The sequence below is a fragment of the Pelophylax lessonae genome (assembly GCF_965119305.1).
Source record: "Pelophylax lessonae genome assembly, chromosome: 2".
NCBI classification, from domain to species: Eukaryota; Metazoa; Chordata; class Amphibia; order Anura; family Ranidae; genus Pelophylax; species Pelophylax lessonae.
The window spans coordinates 556753447-556774951 of NC_138769.1; the positions used below are offsets into that span (position 1 = coordinate 556753447).

At 43.6% G+C, this 21505-nt stretch overlaps 1 protein-coding gene across 1 annotated transcript in view; it reads right to left on the bottom strand.

Annotated features, from left to right (window-relative positions):
- LMBR1L (limb development membrane protein 1 like) overlaps window positions 1-21505 on the bottom strand; it is a 147053-nt gene that overhangs the window by 41363 nt on the left and 84185 nt on the right. Inside the window, exon 4 of the mRNA XM_082247069.1 lies at window positions 7980-8119. Within this exon, the coding sequence (XP_082103195.1) occupies window positions 7980-8119 (140 nt within the window). The remainder of the gene's footprint in view (window positions 1-7979; window positions 8120-21505) is intronic.

A 21505-nucleotide genomic window follows, 5' to 3' on the forward strand; every position in this document is an offset into this window, starting at 1 on the left:
ACTTTGACCCTTGACTCAAACCCTAACCCTGGGACTGGCCTAGATCAAATCTTGATCTAGGTTAATTTAATTTATTTAAATTATTATTTTCTTTTCCATCTTTCCTGTCCATTCACAGAGACAGAAGATATGGGGGTGGGCTTCACAGTGACTGATCACTGTGATAGCCAATCAGAGGCTATTACAGCGATGAGGTGACCTGGAATTGGACGTTCCGGGTCCCGATTGTTAAGAACAGGGCTCTCTGTGAGACCAGGCGCTCCCAGCACAAAGGGAGATACACAAATATGTGGCTCCACAGAAAAAAGCCCCGTCCAGTGAGGCCGCATATTTCGGTGTGAAGATATTAAGGAGGCCTGGATAGTTCAAAAGTCAAAGCTACTTGGCAGACCCTGCAGCATGACACCAGAGACCTTTCTAGCTCTGTCCGGTGTTGCCCCAGACAGTCCAGGTTTAGACACTTGTGCCCGGGTCTCGGTCCACCTGTAACCCAGACACTTCCAGTCCTATCCATGCATCCAGTAAATATGTCCTGGGGATGGGGCTAGTGCGCTCCATTCAATGAGACTGCTCCACCTCCCCTGCCCAATGCCTCAAAAAATAAATAAATAAAAAAAAGCTGCTGCGCCAAAGAATTCTCCATGGCTTATTCTGCATAAACAAACCCCAAAGCCTCTATAAAATAATATCACGCGACCAAAGGTCAGCATGTAGCTACAGGATTTGCATCCAAGATGAATTCAAAAGATTCTGGGAGACTGGTAAATGGGATTTACATTTTACAAATGGAGTTTTAAAATGACAGTATAAATTCGCCATAAATGCTTCTATAAAAGATTCATCCAAATGGTTTGCTAATCCCGTTTAGATGTATATATGAATAGAATTTTAATTGATACTTAACACCAGATTCCATCCTTCCCTTTAGTCTTGCAGTTCTACAGGCTCCTCTCCTGTACTGAATATACTTATTCCGCTTTAACTGAACACTGCAAGCGTTTTACGGTACGCATTAAAAGCTGCAACAAGTCAGAAAGCCCACCTCATTTCCCAGCTGGAGGACATCCAGCATCATCTAGATCAGTGGTTGTCAACTTACAAGCTAAAGGGGGCCTCAAATGCACATATTTCATATATGTAATGCTTGAGAGGACTAAGAAACTGCAGACCTACGGTAATAAAATAAATGAGGGTCGGAGATTGTGAATATGAAACTGGGAACATGTTACATGAGGCTTGTAGAGATCAATGCTATTACCCTAATCAACGTTCTCACTACAGACTGCTAAGGTCTGAGGGCCGCACATCATATTCCAAAGGACCGCAGGTTGGGCACCAGGGATCTAGACTTTTCTCCCCAGCCTGACTGTACCATCCCTTTCATTCATGAGATTCTAATAAGAGGCTCAGCATGGCATGTGGGCATTACCCAAAGCGGCCTGCTGTTTCTAGGAAGCACATCTCGCATGCCATAATCTGTCTGCATTGCACAGAGGAGCACGGAGACCCAGTGATGACATGTATTGAAAATACGCTTTCATTTAAAATTTTCAATAGCCAGTTGAGCTTTAAAAATGCTTCTAATTCCATTTTGTAAATGTCTTTGTACAATAGGAAGAGAAGTTAATTACATAGGCAATCTGGGATTCCTGTTTAGAATGTGCAATATTTTCCTTCAGTATTAGTTCATCCTTGTGCTTAGTCCAGAATAAAAAAACAAAACAACTCATCCTGTCAAATGAGAAAATCCCATCAAAAAATTATATATCCCCCCCCCCCCTCCCTCAATTGCACTTATAGGAAAACAATGAAACATGCACACTATACAATACCAACCCATAACATTGATCCAGACCTAATTTGCAATTATCCCGTTGCTCACATATGTTCCATTCCCAGGGTCATCTCTGCTTGTAACGTACACAACTGCAATCCTTCTACATTTATCCTCTTTGAAATAACGCCACAGGGACTTAAAAGTAGGTTGTTAAATGTAAAGCCACCATAAACAACTTCACTCACACAGCATAAAAGCCAAGAAAAAAAATGTTTGCAGCTATGAACATCAAAAAACACTGATGTAATGGAAGCTCCAGATAATTTGCAGGTTAGTAAACCCAGCTTAAGATGAAATGACAATGTTCTGACTTGCATATTCCATTACTTTAGATAATATAAAGACTTCAGTCACAAAAGCTTCTTCATGAAAGCGCCCAAATCTAATCACCACCAAAACTGAGGCATGGAATAAAAAAGGCACAGGCAAACATCCAAGTACACGCCTGAAACATGCAAGAAATATCCCGCCGACTAAAGGTGCTGAAAAAGCTCTAAACCCCTTATAAATCATGATTTTCTTCATTTCCATGTGCTGTGCTAAAATAGGATTGCCAACAAATCTGGCAACCCTACTTACTGCTTCCTGGTTAAGAAATCAACGATGCCCATCCTGAGAGCTCATTCTTGTAGGCAACCAAATTAGCCACCTGCTTCCAGAGAAGACAAACCCAGAGGAAGCACAATTTCAACTTACAGCTGGTGTGTGGCAAACCAGAGAAGAGAGATTTCAGTCAATTATATTTAGCAGAACAGGATATGGAAGTAGTATTACAATACTATTACAGAAACACAAAGTGAAATAAGATGCCATCAAATGCCTAGTGTGCTTAAAGTGGAACTTGTCAGAAAATGAAGTCCTGCTAGATGACTCCAGGCTGTCCCATTTTGCAGGTATAGCTATGTAAAACACTAAAAATGAGCATCTATACAGTTTAAAATCGAATATACTGTCACACCCTGCTCTGCACATGCTCCGTTGCTCTCCCATTTTAGGCATTTTTTAGGCACTGCCGAGTTTGTAGAGGCCGATCTGCTGACAGCCTTAAAGCAGAATCAAACTCATATGCCTCGTTTCCACTGAGCGGATCGGTTCGGGTCGGTTCGGTACGGTACGCTATTTTGAGTGTTTCCATTATGAAAGTGGGCCATACAACCGAACCAAACCGCACCATTCCTGGTCCTGCTTCAGATGTAGGGCCATAGGAAATGGTACGGTACGGTTAGGGCGGAGCTACTGGCGTCACACGATAGATTCCACTGATTGGCGGACAGGAAAACTTCAATGCTCACGTCAAATGAAAGAGCAAAACAAACACCTCATTTGGTATAAACCCCGCATGGTCCCTGGTGGCCCGACTTGCAGTGGAAACGCTCACCTGAATAGACCGGACCGTTCTAATCCTTCCAAACTGTACCGACCCGAACCGTTCTGCTCAGTGGAAACGAGGCATTAGATCCTTTACAGCCAAGGACGCTGCTTCCGTTTAAACTGCAACTGCCATGGTGCTGCACATGATCAGTTATGACACCAGCCATTTGATGGTTTGACAGTTTGATTGAGGATACAAGCAAATATGACAGTTAGCAATCCCGTCATTCCAGGAATGAAAGTTTTTTGAAACCGTTAAATCAATGGGTTTAGTTTCTCTTTATGATTTACTGCTGTTTGGGGGCTCTGGGCTTCAGCAACATGGAAACCTCCAGCAAGTTGTTCTGGGTAAAGGTCCGCTTTAACCACTTGCCGACCACTCACATTGAGCGTACTGCGGCAAAGTTGCTCGATTCCGTCCAGCAACGTAGACCTACGTCGCTGGACTCCTCCCCTTGTGGGCGGTGCGCGTGCCGCCAGAGGCTCGCTCCCGCTGTATTCAGACACAGCGGGAGTCGGGCCAGGGGAGAAGAGGCGGTGATTACCGCTGCTCTTTCCCCGATCGTCAGGGATCGATTGAGGAAATCAGCCTGCTTGTGTAAACAAAGCAGGCGGATCTCCTATGTGACAGGCAGGGAAAGATCACAGGATTCAGCATAGCTGAACCTGCGATCTGTGCCTGTCTCACACAGTCACCTCCCCCCAACACACGTCAGTAAGCACCAGGCATACATTTAACCCCTTGATCACCAATAAAGTTAACCCCTTCCCAGCCAGTGTCATTTTTACAGTAACAGTGCATATTTATAGCACTGATTAATGTAGTAAGATCACTGGTCCCCCCAAAAGTGTCAAAAATGTCAGTCAAGGGTCCGATCTGTCCACCGAAATCCCGTAAAAAAAAAAAAAAAAAAAAAAACTATAAAAATTACATAAATATTTCCCGTAGTTAGCAGCTGCGATAACGTTTGCGCAAACCAATCAAAATACGCTTATTGCGATTTTTTTTTTTTTTTTTTTACCAAACATATGTAGCAGAAAACAAATTGGCCTAAAATGTTAAAAAAAATTTAGATTTTTACATTTTTTGGGGCGAATTTCATATAAAAAAAAAAGTGAAAAATAGTTATTTTTTCAAAATGGTCGCTGTTTTTTTGTTTATAGCGCAAAAGGTAAAAATCCCACAGGTGATCAAATACCACCAAAAGAAAGCTATTTGTGGGGAAAAGGACATAAATTGAATTTGGGTACAGCGCTGAATGACCACGCAATTGTCCCTTAAAATAACGCAGTGCCGAATCGCAAAATATGGCCTGGTCAGGAATGGGGTAAAATCTTCCGGTCTTAAAGCGGTTAAAAATACGCTCATTGAGAATTTTTTTGTCAAAGACATGTAGCTAAATACATTTTGGCCTAAATATATGACAAAATTTGAATATTGGATATTTTTTAACTGTCAAAGTAGAAAAATATTTTTTAAAAATTGTTGCTCTTTTTATTAATATCGCAAAAAATGAAAAGCGCAGAAGTGATCAAATACCACCAAAAGAAAGCTCTGTTTGTGGGGGAAAAAAAGGACGTAAATTCCGTTTGGTTACAGCGTTGCACGACCGCGCAATTGTCAGTTAAGTCGCACAGTACCAAGTTGCAAAAAGTGGCCTGGACGTAAAGCAGGAAAATCCTCCGGTCCTAAAGTGGTTAAAGGAAATGGTTATCGAGAGAAACATAGGCCGGGGATCTTAAAACCAAGGCACTTAAGCTGTTGCGGACACATCCCATGAGGCATTGTACAACTGACATTCACAGACATGACAAGGCATGATAGGAATTGTAGTTCTTGGAACAACTGGAGGGCAATAGTTTGAAGACCCCTGATAGGCTGTCAAGGCAGACATTCTATGAATACTTTGAGCAACTAACCCAAACTGCCTTGTTCTTGCAATGAGCAATGCTCCCAAATGTAACTGGTGTGAACAAGCCCTGAAGGGGCGTTCTAGGAGAATTCCAAGTGTTGTCTTACAATCCAAAATGTGCTGGTTTGCAATAGTCCAATGAGATTTATAGCTATTGCTGTACTTCTGCAATTTTGATGCTGGACCTTTAGGTCTCAGATCCTGGCGCTCTGCCCACCCAAAATAAACCCAAGTCTACGAGGAGGTGTATACAGCAATCACATTTAAAACGGTAAGGTATTTTCTGGAGTTTTTCTTTAATGCACAGAACAATTTTGTATTTAAAACTATATCACATTCATTTTACAGAAATTCACCATCATGGAACATCTGCCCCAGTATTGTCATGTACAAAGACAGCTTCCAGCACTCAATAGATGCCCTGGCTGTGATGGGTATAAACCATCCTCACCAGTTCCCTTTGTTTAAAATTAAATGAATATGCTATTCAGGAAATCATGTCCTAGAGCAGTGATGGAAAACCTTGGCACCCCAGATGTTTTGGAACTACATTTCCCATGATGCTCAACTACACTGCAGAGTGCATGAGCATCATGGGAAATGTAATTCCAAAAAATCTGAGGTGCCAAGGTTCGCCATCACTGTCCTAGAGTGTCAGCAATGTACTTACAGCCTCTCCCAATTACCATTGATTATTTTAAATCCTCATGCTGCTAGCATTAATAAAATACTTTATCATATTTACTTGTAGTAAACTTTTTTTTTTTACATTTCTTCAGTTACTTCCTGGTTTCGTGCCTAGGCACATTATGTCATGCATGCCAAGAGTCTTCAGGAGGGGTTTCTCAGCTACACACACCCTACTGCCTGCATGCCTGAGCTAAGAGCAGATGGAATCATCTGCCCTTACTCAAGATGGCCACAGATAAAAATGCTGAGGGGGAAGGTTTTTCAAAGTGATTTCTCAACAAAAAGCATGGAGACATGGATGGATAGGGGATGTTTGCTTTGAATATGTAAAATAAATTAAATAGTGTTTGTGGTGCTCAGATGCAGTAAAGATCTGGTTTTAACTAATTCAGTAGAATTCAGTCTGGTCATGCTGGCAGAAAGCCGACTGCCAATGGCTAGGAGCTTGGATTTGCAGCCTCTGCTTTTATTTACACATAAACCCTGCCACCAGGATGAGGCTGGCACTTGTGTTCACATATCCATTGTGCTGGAAATGTGATGTGGCCAGCGTTAGACACAATTAGGGCGTTTGGTCACCTGGTGCCCAAAGCGCTGCAGGCTACACTCAGGAGCCCATGTGGCCTATGTCTTGGACACCACCAGTTTGAAAAGTGAAGTACCCATAAACAAAGTATACAAATTAGATCTTGTGGGGAGGAAAAGTTTTATTTACTATCATTTTAAAATAGAATTTTGCAGTCAAATTTGTAGTAATGTTAGCCATAAACACCGATATTCCAGCAACTCCTTCCACAAAAACAATCAAATGGGTCAAAGCAACCAGTGTGTACATTTCATCTGTGTGGAAGGGAAGTTAGTAGGTTATGCTCAAAAGCCGGTTGAGAACTGCTATACAGGCAGCATGCGTACTGTAAATATGTTGACAAAACCACCCGCACCTCTGAACAATGATCTTTTATGAATGCAGCTGCTGTTTGCCTTGCTGCTTCTGAAGACGTCGCTGTTTTGATGAAACGCGTTAAGTGGACGTTCCTGTGCATCACTTCTGGTTCATAGGTGGAACGCACACCTGGTCACAGGCTGCATCCATCTTATTGGATGTGATAACAGATCAATTTGTTTGAGATCTATGGAATTTGTAGCACTTTCTAACTATTTTTAATAAACCTACTAAGAGGTTTTATACTATGAGAGGCTTCCTCTGTTTTTATTTCTACTTTCATTGTACTCCTTGCCAATTGAATCCATTGGAGAAACACCAGGATCACACTGGGGAAGATAAAGGACACGTGTCATTGGCCACTAGGAAGATTGGGAGAGATCCCCCAAAGACCTAGAAGCGTTCCCTTGCTGTATGGTAAGGGGGGTCACTGACATCTGGTGAGTGCAGTGTGTACTATCCAGCACAAGGTGGATTATCCACCACACAGGGTGTTCTGAGAATCAGTGTTCAAGCAATCAAGCTTTTACATTTATAAAGACATTTGCACTTGTTCACGTTAAGGACTATTTTAAAAATCTTTATTATTTCATTACTTTTTGTATTCACCATATTCATATCATAATAGTTTGATTTGTTGTGGTAACAAAGCTGTTGAAAATTCAGAAGGTTTTTTATCTTCATGCATTCTATGCATTTACATAAACATTTTGTGAGCAGCAGCCCCCCTCATACTTACCTGAACCCATCTTGATCCAGCAATATTGCAGGAGTGTTTTGGCTGCCCCGGACTCTACCTTCTCAATGGCTGAAACGGCAGCGCAGCATCATTAGCTCCTGCTGCTGTCAATGTCAGTGAGCCAATGAAGAGAGAGGGGGCAGGGCCAGGCCTTCTTGTCTGAATGGACACACCGAGCTGGGGCTTGGCTTGGGTGCCCTCATTGCAAGCTGCTTGCTGTGGGGGCATGCAACAGGAGGGAGAGGCAAGGAGAGCCGAAAAGGGACCCAATAAGGGAAGGATCCAGGCCATTCTGTGCAAAACCACTGCACAGAGCAAGCAAGTATAAAACAGGTTTGTTATTTTTTTAACAAAAAAAAAAAAAAAAAAAGACTAATATCACTTTTAGGTGGTAGATTTCAAATGAGTTTGTACACCTCATTGACCTCATTGCAAGCGCTTTCTAGGTACAGTATACCATTTCATTAGTATGTGTAATGTACTCACCATGGATGAGGGATCCATTGAGCCACTGGATGTAGTAGTTGTGTGGCACAGTGAGCAGCACCTCATTGCTGATGATTGAGAAAGGCAGCAGGAGCACGGCTCCGACAGACACAGCGAGGGTGAAGGTACACATCCCAAGCCTGGAGAGAGAAAAGAGAAAGCCTGTCAGACCTCAGAGCATGCTGGAGGCCCTTTATAAATCACACCAATCCTATATGCCAACATGAAACATTTATATAGCAGGAAACATAGAATGTAGAGCTGCGCGATTGTTAAAAAAAAAAAAAAAAAAAAAAATTGCCATCTCGATTCACCTCCCCTCACGATCTTAAAACAGCATGTCCATTCTTAAAAATTCTTCTCTGCTCACTCTCAGCTGTAAAAAAAAAAAAAAAAAAAAAAAAAAAAAAAAAAAAGCCCTGCAAACGTTTATCAACAGCGTTAGGCTGCATTCACACTTGAGCGTAGCGTTTTTTACCGCGATTTTATCGCGATTTTTACCGCGATTTTACTGCGATTTTTTCAGGCGTTTTTCATTGACATCTATCAAAAACGCTGGTAATCAGCCCAAAAAGAAGCTCATGTACTTTTTTCAGCTACAGGCGTTTTGCAAAACGCTCAGATGTGAACAGGGGCCATTTAAATGAATGGGGTTTTACTTGTTGGGCGTTTTGGAAGCGTTTCTTTTGAGCGTTTTTGGAGCTGAAAACGCCCAGGTGTGAATGGAGCCTTAGGGCTGCTAGATAACTATAAACACAATGTTTTACAATGTATCTTTTCCTTCTTTTAGGCTGCATTCACATGTCAGCTTATAATCGCGGGCAGAACCGCTGCGGTTCCGCCCGCGATTCGGAGATTTATTGCAAATCGCGGGACGCTTAGCGTTGCCCGTTGATTTGCAATAGCCCCCCAAACGCCGAGCAATGTTGCCGCGATTTACGCCCGCCGAATCGCGGCAACATCGCGCAAACAAAATCGCGGGACGCAATACGCTCCAAAGAAGCTCTTGTACTTTTTTGGAGCGTATTGCGTCCCGCGATTTTGTTTGCGCGATGTTGCCGCGATTCGGCGGGCATAAATCGCGGCAACATCGCTCGGCGTTTGGGGGGCTATTGCAAATCAACGGGCAACGCTAGGCGTCCCGCGATTTGCAATAAATCTCCGAATCGCGGGCGGAACCGCGGCGGTTCTGCCCGCGATTATAAGCTGACATGTGAATGCAGCCTAAGGCTCCATTCACCACCTGGGCGTTTTCAGCTCCAAAAACGCTCAAAAGAAATGCTTCCAAAAGGCCCAACAAGTAAAACCCCATTCATTTAAATGGCCCCTGTTTCACATCTGAGCGTTTTGCAAAACGCCTGTAGCTGAAAAAAGTACATGAGCTTCTTTTTGGGCTGATTAACAGCGTTTTTGATAGATGTCAATGAAAAACGCCTGAAAAAAATTGCGGTAAAATCGCAGTAAAAAACGCTACGCTCAAGTGTGAATGCAGCCCTAGTCCCGGTTCACACTGCGAGTTCGCAGCCTGTTCCCGCATCGCAAACGTACATCTGGCAGTTCATACTGCCATATGCGATACGCAGGGGGTGTCAATTAAATCTTAACGACACCCCCAGTTTGATCGCATATCGCAGTGCGATCTGACAGTTCGCATCGGATCGCACAAGTGTGAACCACTGTGCGATCCGATCCTGATGCGGCTGGAAAAAAAGGGTCCTGTGCGTCTTTTGTGTGGGTGCAGTGCGAATTTCAGCCATACAAAGTGTATGGCTGAATTCGCACCGCACATCCGATCGCATGTAATGATGGAGCAGTGTGCTTCGAGCGTAGCGATCACGGGCAGAACCACTGCGATTCTGCCCGCGATCCGGAAATCATTGCAAATCGCGGGACGCCTGTGTGTTGCCCATGATTTGCAATACCACCCCAAACGCTGTGCGATGTTGCCGCGATTTGCGCCTGCAGAATCACGGTAACATCACGAAAAAAAAATCGCGGGACGCATGACACCCCAAAGAAGCTCTTGTACCTTTTTGGGCATCATGCGTCCAGTGATTTTTTTTGCGCGATGTTACCGCGATTCGGCAAACGCAAATCGCGGCAACATCGCACAGCGTGGGGTGCTATTGCAAATCACGGGCAACGCACAGGCGTCCCGCGATTTGCAATGATTTCCGGATCGCGGGCAGAATCGCAGTGATTCTGCCGGGGATCGCTACGCTGACATGTGAATGAAGCCTTAGATCAAAGGAATAAACTTCTGTCTGTAAGGCCCCCTTTCACGTAGGTGCATCACCCGACGGAGTCTGTTCTGCTCAGCGCGGGATCAATCAGCAGATCCCCGCTGAGCAGGCAGATGACAGCTCCGTCTCCGCTCTGTGTGCAGAGAGGGAGGTGTCAGATCCCAGCTGTCCTTTATGGGGAGATCGGATGAGAACGGACCGCCTGTCCGTTCTCATCCAATCCCATCCGGTCCCCAGAAGGATGGAAAATAGGGTTTCCATGTGTCCAGATTTCACGGATAGGATCGGATAGCAGCGGGTGTCAGCGGAGATGTCTTCGCTGACATCCACTGCCCCATAGGAATGCATGGAGCATCCGATTAGGTCTGCCTGAAAAACTGACAGGCGGATCGGATCGCCCGTGTGAAGGGGCCTAAATGAGGGCAGTTTAACTTCTTAAAGACTGAGCTTTTTTCTGGAACTTGCTGTTTACAAGTAAAAATCTATTTATTGCTAGAAAATTTCTTTAGAACCTCCAAACTATATAATTATATAATTATATATATATATATATATATATATATATATATATATATATATATATATATATATATATATATATATATATATATATATATATATATCAGAAACCCTACAGAATAAAATGGCGATCGCTGCAATCTTTATGTCACGCTGTATTTGCACCGAAGTCTTTCAAAAGTAGTTTTTAGGGAAAAAATACACTTTAGTGAATTAATAAAAATAAATAAACAGTAAAGTTAACCCAACTTTCTTTCATAATGTAAAAGATGTGACACTCAGAATCATGATCTTTATTCCAAGCAAAAAAATTTTGATTCTCATTTTATCCAGAATTGTGCAGCTCTAACAGAATATATTCATTACTAGTGTTTTCATATATTTTTGAATACTGGGTTTGCAAAAATAGTAGGCATTATTACAGTGGAAATCTCCACAACCAGGACAAAGCATAAAAACCTAACAAAAGGTTCTAACCCTCATCTTCTACATCAAAAAGGGAGAGATAGATGGACAGATGCTTTCCCTTGTCTGGTAACCAAATGCTCCAAAATGACGTAGCCCATCCAGTCATTAGTCTGGACACAGCGTAGGGTGGTGAAAAACTTAAGACTGTTTATTGAAACACAGGCACAAAAGATTTACACTCTAGAACAGTGATGGGTAACCTTGGCACCCCAGATTTTTTGGAACTATATTTCCCATGATGCTCAACTGCATTGCAGAGTGCATGAGCATCATCAGAAATGTAGTTCCAAAACATCTGGGGTGCCACGGTTCGACATCACTGCTCTAGAACAATCCCCCCTTCTTTGCAATATGACACACGGCAGGGTAAACTGTACATCCAGTAACATAAGGCACATGTACATTCAAACTTTTCAACAAATAATTTATTCTATCAGTAGCTGGGCACATAGACAGCCTTATCAGCAGGAAGGACCGTTGGAGAAGTTCTACATGCTTAGAAAAAACACATAATGCAAGCAATAAAGATGGGCTAATAAGAGGCACTTAAACCAGCCTAGGTGACCAGAACATTTGGCACCTACAACTCTTAATACAAAGTACTGTATAATACACATTATCACAAGTGTAAACACATGGATGGGAAGACAGACAGAAACAATAGGGGATCCAATTAACAGTAGGAGGAAAACACTTAAGAGGCACACTATGGAAGAGACTTACTTGCACAAACATTATGGCAGGCGACCCCAGTGGTTTGAGCAGATTACAATTAACATCTACAGCCATTTCTGGTTTGAGGCATAGAGGCCCCCAATATGTATATGGAACATCCAGCTCCCAGAGTCTGTGTTTTGGGGGGAGATATGGACTTCAATCCAAACAAGACCACTGCAAAGGTCCCCCAGGCACAAACCTCTAAAGGAGTAGTGTTCCCTTAAAAGCCAGGGCCCATATCGGACAAGAGGCCACCCTGCAGTCCACTCCAAAAGCCCCTGTCCTGGCTAGGTCTTTGATAGATAGATTAGAAAGATAGATAGAGCAGCATTTCTCTTTCAGGTTCAGCAACAAACCTTGGATAGAGCCATACTAAAAGGAAGAAAAAAATGGGAAAGAGTAACTTCTTTATATATTTTTCTTCGAGACCTGATCATACTATACACACAATATTGCTAGGCATTCCATTTAAAAAATGCTCACTGCTTCCTTGCATGATCAGAAAAAGCTCTCAATTAATTAACTGCCAACATCTCTTTGGCAAATTATTCTAAGAAAAATAGGGCTCTAAAACATTAGTAAATGTCAAAAATACAATACAAATAGGTGCCATCAAGAGTGACCGCATACATTATTAATGCGACAGCCTCGTTTCATCCCCAGCAGGAGGAGCAGGATTAGCTGGGAATGTGACTCAGAAGTAATCCTAACTGCATCCTGCTGTCATGGGTGTAGCCATTTCTAGGTCATCAGGATACTTGTATAGTTAATATCAAAGATTAAATGAGAAAAATAAATACAATGTGCACCATGTGGAGTGCTTTGGCAACAAAGTAGCTAGGACTCCTGTTCCTGCCTATTATGTTCTTTACACAAAGTTATAAGTGGTTGCACAATACATGTAGGACTAAAAACAATATAGCCATGAAAAACATGAAATCCTCACTATGGGATAGTTCACCGCCTGGTCACTTTCTATTGGTCGTCCAGTGGCAGGGTCATTAAAGATCCCAAAGAGGAGAATGTCATTATAGGGGACCGGCGATTTCTGGGGGGCATCACGAACTGGTGGTGATAAGGGACCTGGATTGCTGCTGGGCACCTGCGATCGCTCCGTGCTGAGAGAGGATGGTCAGCTATTGTAAACACAGCAGACCGTTCTTCTCTCTGAAATGATCACAGAGCACCTGTGATCCTTCTATATAGGATCGCAGGTCTCTGTGGTCATTTCACAAGCCCATCCCCCATACAGTTAGAAAACACCCCCTATGCTCACACTTAACCCTTTGAACACCCATGTGTTAACCCCTTCCATGCCAATGTCATTACAGTAACAGAGCATATTTTTAGCACTGATTACTATAGCAATTTCACTGCTCCCCCCAAAAGTGTCAAAAATGTCAGTTAGGGGGTCCGATTTGTCCGCCACAATGTCGCAGTTCCATTAAAAATCGCAGATCACCACCATTAATAGTAAAAAAAAAAAATAAGACAAATCTTTCCCCTAGGAAACTCCAAGGACTCCAATGGTTGGTGACATATGACAATGCTGTCAGTCTGTTTGGGGTGACTATTCGGTGTAATGCGTGAGTACAGGTGATGGAATGGAGAGAATATTTATCCAGAGCTTATGTTGAGCGGAAATTAAGCAGAGGTGCACGTTCAGATCCATGGAGTGTGATCTGTAGGGCCCCAGGGCACTTAGAAAGATGCTATTTGAGGATCGCCTGGATTGTAAACACGACAAGTCAAGCAAGTAAAAGCAGCTTGGAGTGTATGAGTAATCGTAGAATGTTGGTGGAAAGCGCACGCCAACCTTCCTTCAAATATTTGGAGGTGGAATTCCAAACAGTTAGAACACCATACAATACACGCTGTGCATGAGAACTGTGTGGATATCCAGGCACCCCAGAAAGAGGTGCAGTGCTGGTTTTAAAGTAGGCAATTTTACAGCAATTACAACCACTTTTTAATTATGCAACTGAAACATAGGTTTCAGAAGCTAAGCAATCCTATGAATTAAAGAAATGTGTGCGAGGTGATCTTGATTCCCTTGATCTTTTTCATGAAAAGCTGGTTAAAAATAACGGGAAAGAAAAAAAAAGGGGGGGGGGCAATAAGGCACAGTCAACTGAGGGTCCTTTCACAGGATCCATCTTGCGATGAGCTCCGTTCTCTGCTCAGCGGGGATTGATCCGCCGATCCATGCTGAGCAGGCAGATGACTGCTCCCTCTCTGCTCTGTGTGCGGAGAGGGAGGTGCCAGAGCCCCGCTGCTCTCTATGGGGAATCTGATGAGAGCAGACCGCCTGTCCGCTCTCATCCGATCCCCTTAATGGATGGAAAATAGGGTTTCCTTCCGTTCGGATTTCACTGACAGGATCTGATGCAGATGGCAGCAGGTGTCAGCGGACATGTCACCGCTGACATCCGCTGCCCCATAGGTATGCATGGAGGATCCGATCAGATCCGCCTAAAAAAACTGACAGGCGGACCTGATCGGATCGTTCGTGTGAAAGGAGCCATACTTGTAAGAACCAACTTAACTGCAGGCTGATCTCCAAATAAAAAAAAAACAAAAAACACAATCTTCTGCCAAAACCACAAGGATACTACCCTGTAAAAGTAGCAGTGACAATTACTGTTCTGTACAATGAATATGCAGAGAGCAGAGCTGTGGGCGGAGTCCAGCAGGACCATCTACTACAGGCTACAAGCAAAAGAAAAAAGAAAACCTACAAGAGGGGGCGGAGACAAGACCAGTCACCCTGCACAAGGAGAGAGCGAGCAGCAGTGACGGTCTTTATTACAAGCTCCTCCTCCATAGAGTGAGTTTCACATTAGATTACTGCACAGATCTGGAAGAAATACACAAAGCACACCAAGATTCCAGTTAGAATACACATGAATCTTGGTTTTAGACAGTATTCGATTACCTGGGAGCTCAGCATTAAAGAATATAGTCTAGGACCCACATTGGGAGTTCTTGCATTTCAACCTACATAGGTCCCCTTCAAGGCATACTCAAGTACTTAAACAGATTGTATTTAACCACTTCTATAACGGCCTATTTTGGCATGCCCCTCCTACATGTAAAAACCATCATTTTTTTTTGATAGAAAATTACTCAGAACCCCAAACACATACATACATATATATACACACACACACACACACACACACATACATATATATATATATATATATTTTTTTAGCCGAGACCCTAGGGAATAAAATGGCAGTTGTTGCAACTTTGTCACACAGCAGTCTTTTTTTTTTTAAACAAACAGTTTTATTATTAAATGTATAATGTGAAAGAGGATTATCATATGCTGAGTAAATTGATGCCCAACATGTCACACTTTAAAATTGCGCACACTGGTGGAATGGTGCCAAACTTCGGTACTTAAAAATCTCCATAGGCGGCGCATTTTTTTACAGGTTACCAGTTTTGAGTTACAGAGAAGGTCTTGGGCTGGAATGGCTGCTCTCGCTCCGACGTTTGTGATGATACCTCACATAGATGGTATGAACTCCGTTTACATACGAGGGCACAACAAACGTATGGATTCGCTTCTGCGTGAGTGTGCGGAGACGGGGGCGCTTTACAATTTTTTTTTTTTATTTCGTTTTTTTTGATCATTTTCATTCTTATTACAGTACAAGGAATGTTAACATCCTTTGAAATAAGAATAGAGCATGACAGGTCTTCTTTATGGAGAGAAATGGGGAGACTCTAGGCAGGAAAGACAGATAAAAAAAAAAAAATCTCGGCAGTATTTACATCTGCCAGGCCAGACATGACAACGTCGCACCCGGGCCTCCGAGAGTCATATTCCATCTCCATCTCGCCGATCGCACTGGTGGGCCGGTAGAAGCGCCTGTAAGAAAGATCACACGGTTGAACTGCCGCTATGATTGTTCTTATGATTAAAGGAATCGCCAGCAGCAAAAGATATCTGCAGCATCATTCAGATATCCCCACTCAAAGTCCAGGAGCTGGAAGTGGTTAAATATATTGTATACATAATTTTTTTACTTTGGTTTTTGGGGTGTCTGACTTTTGTTCCTAAAGCATTACCCAGTCCATATCAGTATAGATATCCAGCATGATATTTTTCCCCATTGAGATCTGATGTGTTTTCAAAGTGTTCCTTTAATTTTCTTTGATGTGCGCGTGTGTTATAAACACACACACACACACAGTTCATGTGCATGGGTTTTAAGTAGAGTCCTTAATCAAGTATGTCAGATTGATGGTCTGACAAATTTGAAGTTATTATAAGCTATGCATGCCACTTGCAATTATTCGGGCGTGACCAGTATAAAATCTGTGTGGATAGTGGCATCACTGCATTTATAATGCTGCATGCAGCTGGTGATAGGGAGAACGTGGACTGTAGCCATATCTGCATACAATATAACACAAACAGCTGCTGTGCTGTGACACTACACAGTCTGTAAAGGAATTTAAAGTTTTATTTCCAGCAGACTATTACAACACTACAATTCATTGCATAGAAAAACATAAAAATAGAAAGCAAACCATTGGCTGAGAGTGTCTTAGGCATTGTATGAAGAAGCCCACCACAGTGGAGTTGAGAGCTTTCCCTTCAACAGCCTCCAGACCTAAAAAGGTAATTCAACTACACTTTTCCCTAGCTCTTGAGCGCCACACACACACACACACACACACACACACACACACTTCCCTACCCCATACCGAAGATCGGTATACAGCACGGCACTCGGAGAGGAACTTCTATTACCAGCCTTCTATTACTCTGCAAAACTGTAAGTGTTCTTAACCTTGTGGGCCAATAAAAGCTCATGCAGTCTGCGCTTTGAGAGTGTCCCTGCTTTCTATTTCATATTGTGCAAACGGTTGAATCTGTTAGCCCTGGACCTTTGGAAGGAGGATCGATATTCACCCCTGTGCATCTGGCTGTATTGGATCTCTGTAATGGAGGTCATTCTTATCTGGTAAGAAGCGGTGTAATCAGGGTGCTTGGTGGCGGTTCTCCGGGTCTACGGTTTCCCACATTTTCTACTGTTTGAAGTAGACACTGAAGGACTGCTTTGTCCAATTTACTTTGGGACATTTATATAGAATCACCACCGCAGTATTTATACTATTACCATAGAGCACAGTTTAGGGAAATTGGCTCTTTTGAAGTTCAGTGTCTGAATTACCCTTAGGTTTCCCATTTCTGCGATTTATTCTGAAACTATTTGACCCCATGGTCACCGTTTCCTACATTGCCTCTTATTTCTACATCCGCAATCAGGTCTGTATTATTCGTAATTGGTAGGTCTAGTAACGCATTGTTTCTCGTTGGTGCGTTCACCATGTGACCCATAAAGTTGTCCTGCAAAAGATTTAGGAAATGGCAAGCCTTAGACGAATGTGCGGTTCCTTCTGCCCAGTTAATATCTGGATAATTAAAATCCCCCATTATAATGACATTTCTCATCCTTGCTGCCATTCCAAGCTGTGATAGGTGGTCTGCCTCCTACTCCTTCCTCTGGTTGAGGGGGGTCTATTGCATATGCCCAATATTACTTTCCCCTTTGTATCTTTCCTTTGCAGCTCTACCCATAGGGATTCCACCTCCTCCCTAGCTCCATTAGTGATATCGTCCCTCAGATTCACTTGCACATCATTCTTGATATACAGGCATACCCCTCCCCCTTTTTTACCCTCATCTCTGCAATAAAGGAATACCCCTGAATGGTTGCCAGCCAATCATGAGAGCTGTCAGACCATGTTTCTGAAATTTCAACAAAATCAAAATTCTCCTTATACATTAGCAGCTCCAGGTTTTCCCATCTTTTTAGCCAGACTTCAAGCATTAGTATACAACCTTGTACTCTTGTCCGGTCGCATACTTGACACTTGTTAGATATTAGGAGGCTGCATTTGGGATTTGTCAACTTACCTACCTTGGGTTTTGGATCTTTGGGCACCCTACCACGAAAGCCCCCAATATTGCCTGCTGAACCTTGTTCCCCGCTGGCTAGCTCTACATCTGGGCCCTCCCCCCCAATCACCTAGTTTAAAAGCCCTTCAACTTTTCAGCCATCTTCTCTGCCAGTAGGGCTGCACCCTCCCCATTTAGGTGCAGTCTGTCCCTTCTAAAAAGCCGGTAACCAACTTAAAAGTTGGCCCAGTTCTCCAGGAACCCCTCCTTTCTAGACCAGTTCCTCAGCCACTTGCTAACTTCCATAATCTCCCACTGCCTCTGTGGCGTGGCTCGAGGTACAGGTAGCATTTCTGAGAATAATACCTTGGAGGCCCTATTAAGTTTAGCTCCCAAGTCCCTGAAATGGTTTAGGACTCTCCACCTCCCTCTAACTTGGTCATTGGTACCCACGTGTACAATGACAGCTGGGTCCTTCCCAGCCCCACCCAATATTCTGTCTACCAGATCCGTGATGTGTAGAACCCACATGCCCGGTAAACAGCATACTGTTCAGCGCTTATGGTCTATGTGACAGAATGCCCTCTTTAGCCTTCCAATAATGGAGTCCCCTACCACCAGAATCTGTCTTTCCTTACCCTTAACCTCGATCCCGCCCTCCCTAGAGGAGTTCCCCTGGCAGCTAGGGGCGTCGCTCTGCTCAAGCAATCCTGGTCCCTGACTGGTTTCTCCAACATCACGCAACAGGGCGTACTTATTGGGAGATGTTCCAGCCCAGGACCGGCCTCCCCAAGACACTTTTCTCTCTACCCTTCCTAAGAGTCACCCAACTACTCTGCTCTGGTGCCTGCACCCTTGTATCTCCACCCGCCTCTGTGCAGGCCCCTGCCAGGTACGTTCCCAACTCTCCTTTAGTATGAAGGAGATACAGCTGCAAGAAAAAGTATGTGAACCCTTTGGAATGATATCGATTTCTGCACAAATTGGTCATAAAATGTGATCTGATCATCATCATCTAAGTCACAATAGACAATCACAGTCTGCTTAAACTAATAACACAAAGAATAAAAAAGTTGCCATGTTTTTATTGAACACACCATGCAAACATTCACAGTACAGGTGGAAAAAGTATGTGAACCCTTGGATTTAATAACTGGTTGAACCTCCTTTGGCAGCAATAAATTTAACCATTTTAACATTTCCTGTAGTTGCAGATCAGACATGAACAGTCAGGAGTAATTCTTGACCATTCCTCTTTACAGAACTGTTTCAGTTAAGCAATATTCTTGGGATGTCTGGTGTGAATCGCTTTCTTGAGGTCATGCCACAGCATCTCAGTCGGGTTGAGGTCAGGACTCTGACTGGGCCACTTCAGAAGGCGTATTTTCTTCTGTTTAAGCCATTCTATTGTTGATTTACTTCAATGCTGTAGGTCATTGTCCTGTTGCAACACCCATCTTCTGTTGAGCTTCAGCTGGTAGACAGATGGCCTTAAGTTCTCCTGCAAAATGTCTTGATAAACTTGGGAATTCATTTTTCCTTCAATGATAGCAATCCGCCAGGCCCTGACACAGCAAAGCAGCCCCAAACCATGATGCCCCCACCACCGTACTTCACAGTTGGGATGAGGTTTTGATGTTGGTGTGCTGTGCCTCTTTCGCCACACACAGTGTTGTGTGTTTCTTCCAAACGATTTTCATCTGTCCACATAATATTTTGCCAGTACTGCTGTGGAACATCCAGGTGCTCTTGTGCAAACTGTAAACGTGCAGCAATGTTTTTTATGGACAGCAGTGGCTTCCTCTGTGGTATCCTCCCATGAAATCCATTCTTTAGTGTTTTACGTATTGTAGATTCACTACGTATTGTAGATTCACTAACAGGGATGTTAGCATTTGCCAGCGACTTTTGTAAGTCTTTAGCTGACACTAGGATTCTTCTTCACCTCATTGAGCAGTCTGCGCTGTGCTCTTGCAGTCATCTTTACAGGAGGGCCACTCCTAGGAGAGTAGCAGCAGTGCTGAACTTTCCATTTATAGACAATTTGTCTTACCGTGGACTGATGAAAAGCAAGGCTTTTGGAGATACTTTTATAACCCTTTCCAGCTTTATGCAAGTCAACAATTCTTAATCGTAGGTCTTCTGAGAGCTCTTTTGTGCGAGGCATCATTCACATCAGGTAATGCTTCTTGTGAAAAAACAAACCCAGAACTAGTGCATGTTTTTTATAGGGCAGGGCAGCCGTAACCAACACCTCCAATCTCATCTCATTGATTGGACTCCAGTTGGGTGACATCTCACTGCAATTAGCTCTTGGAGAGGTCATTAGTCTAGGGGTTCACATACTTTTTCCACCTGCACTGTGAATGTTTACATGGTGTGTTCAATAAAAACATGGCAACATTTCATTCTTTGTGCGTTATTAGTTTAAGCAGACTGATTGTCTATTGTTGATGATGATCAGATCAAATTTTATGACCAATTTGTGCAGAAATCCATATTGTTCCAAAGGGTTCACATACTTTTTCTTGCAACTGTATATATATTTTTTTATAATTCGGAGTCGTAACAAAATATATCAAGGTTGTAGTATTACCCCGATGCATATTGAAAAGCTTGCTAAATGCAGAGACAATGAACTATTTAAGGGTTCTCCTGATAGGGTCTGCGTGCACATGCAGACTTTGCCATGCTCCTCATGAAAAAGTGGGTGGAAAAATGGTTTCTCATCAAGAGGACATGTTTCCCTGATTGAGTAAAGCCAAATCATCTTTAAAACTCAGTTTAAAGCAGGGGTTGACAAATTTGCCTTGAATCTAGGAGCCAGCTAAAAAAGTTAGGAGCCAGCTTATTTGTCGAACCCTGTCATAGGGGGCTATCCCCCGCGCTCACCATGGGGGTTCTGCTGATCCCCCGCGCTCACCATGGGGGTTCTGCTGATCCCCCGCGCTCACCATGGGGGTTCTGCTGATCCCCCGCGCTCACCATGGGGGTTCTGCTGATCCCCCGCGCTCACCATGGGGGTTCTGCTGATCCCCCGCGCTCACCATGGGGGCTCTGCTGATCCCCCGCGCTCACCATGGGGGCTCTGTTGATGCCCCTGTACACACCAGTTCCAGTGTTCCCACCTAGACCCACCTACAACATATGTCTGTACAGTTTTATAGGAGGGAATGACAGAGCAACTGGGGCCCCTGAGCACTGTACTGTACAATGTTTGCCCAGACCTCTGTATTTCCATGGTGTCAATGTGCCCTAGCAGAGGATGGGAGAAATGAGCAGAGGGCTCAGCGCTACATGAATACATGCAGTATAAGGCAGAGCCCGAAGGAAGGAGCTCCCCACATACACTGGGAGCTGGGCTATTCTCACCTCCCACAGGAGCCCCGTACTGAGTGGCTACCCATGTGTGTATGTGCTCCTCTACGTATACATGGGACAAGTCACTGTACCGGCAGATGCTGGCCGCTCTCTTCGTCCGCCGTCTTCCCGGTACCCCCCGTTCTGTCTCCGCTTGCCGGCTGGAGGTCTGGCTCCGGGAACCGAACAGCCTTGCTAGCTGCACCCGGAACTGAAACCTGACAGGGTGCGCAGCCTGGAATATAATGGAGTAAGAGAAGAAATGCCGCGCTTTTCGGCCGGTGGGCGGAGAGATAATT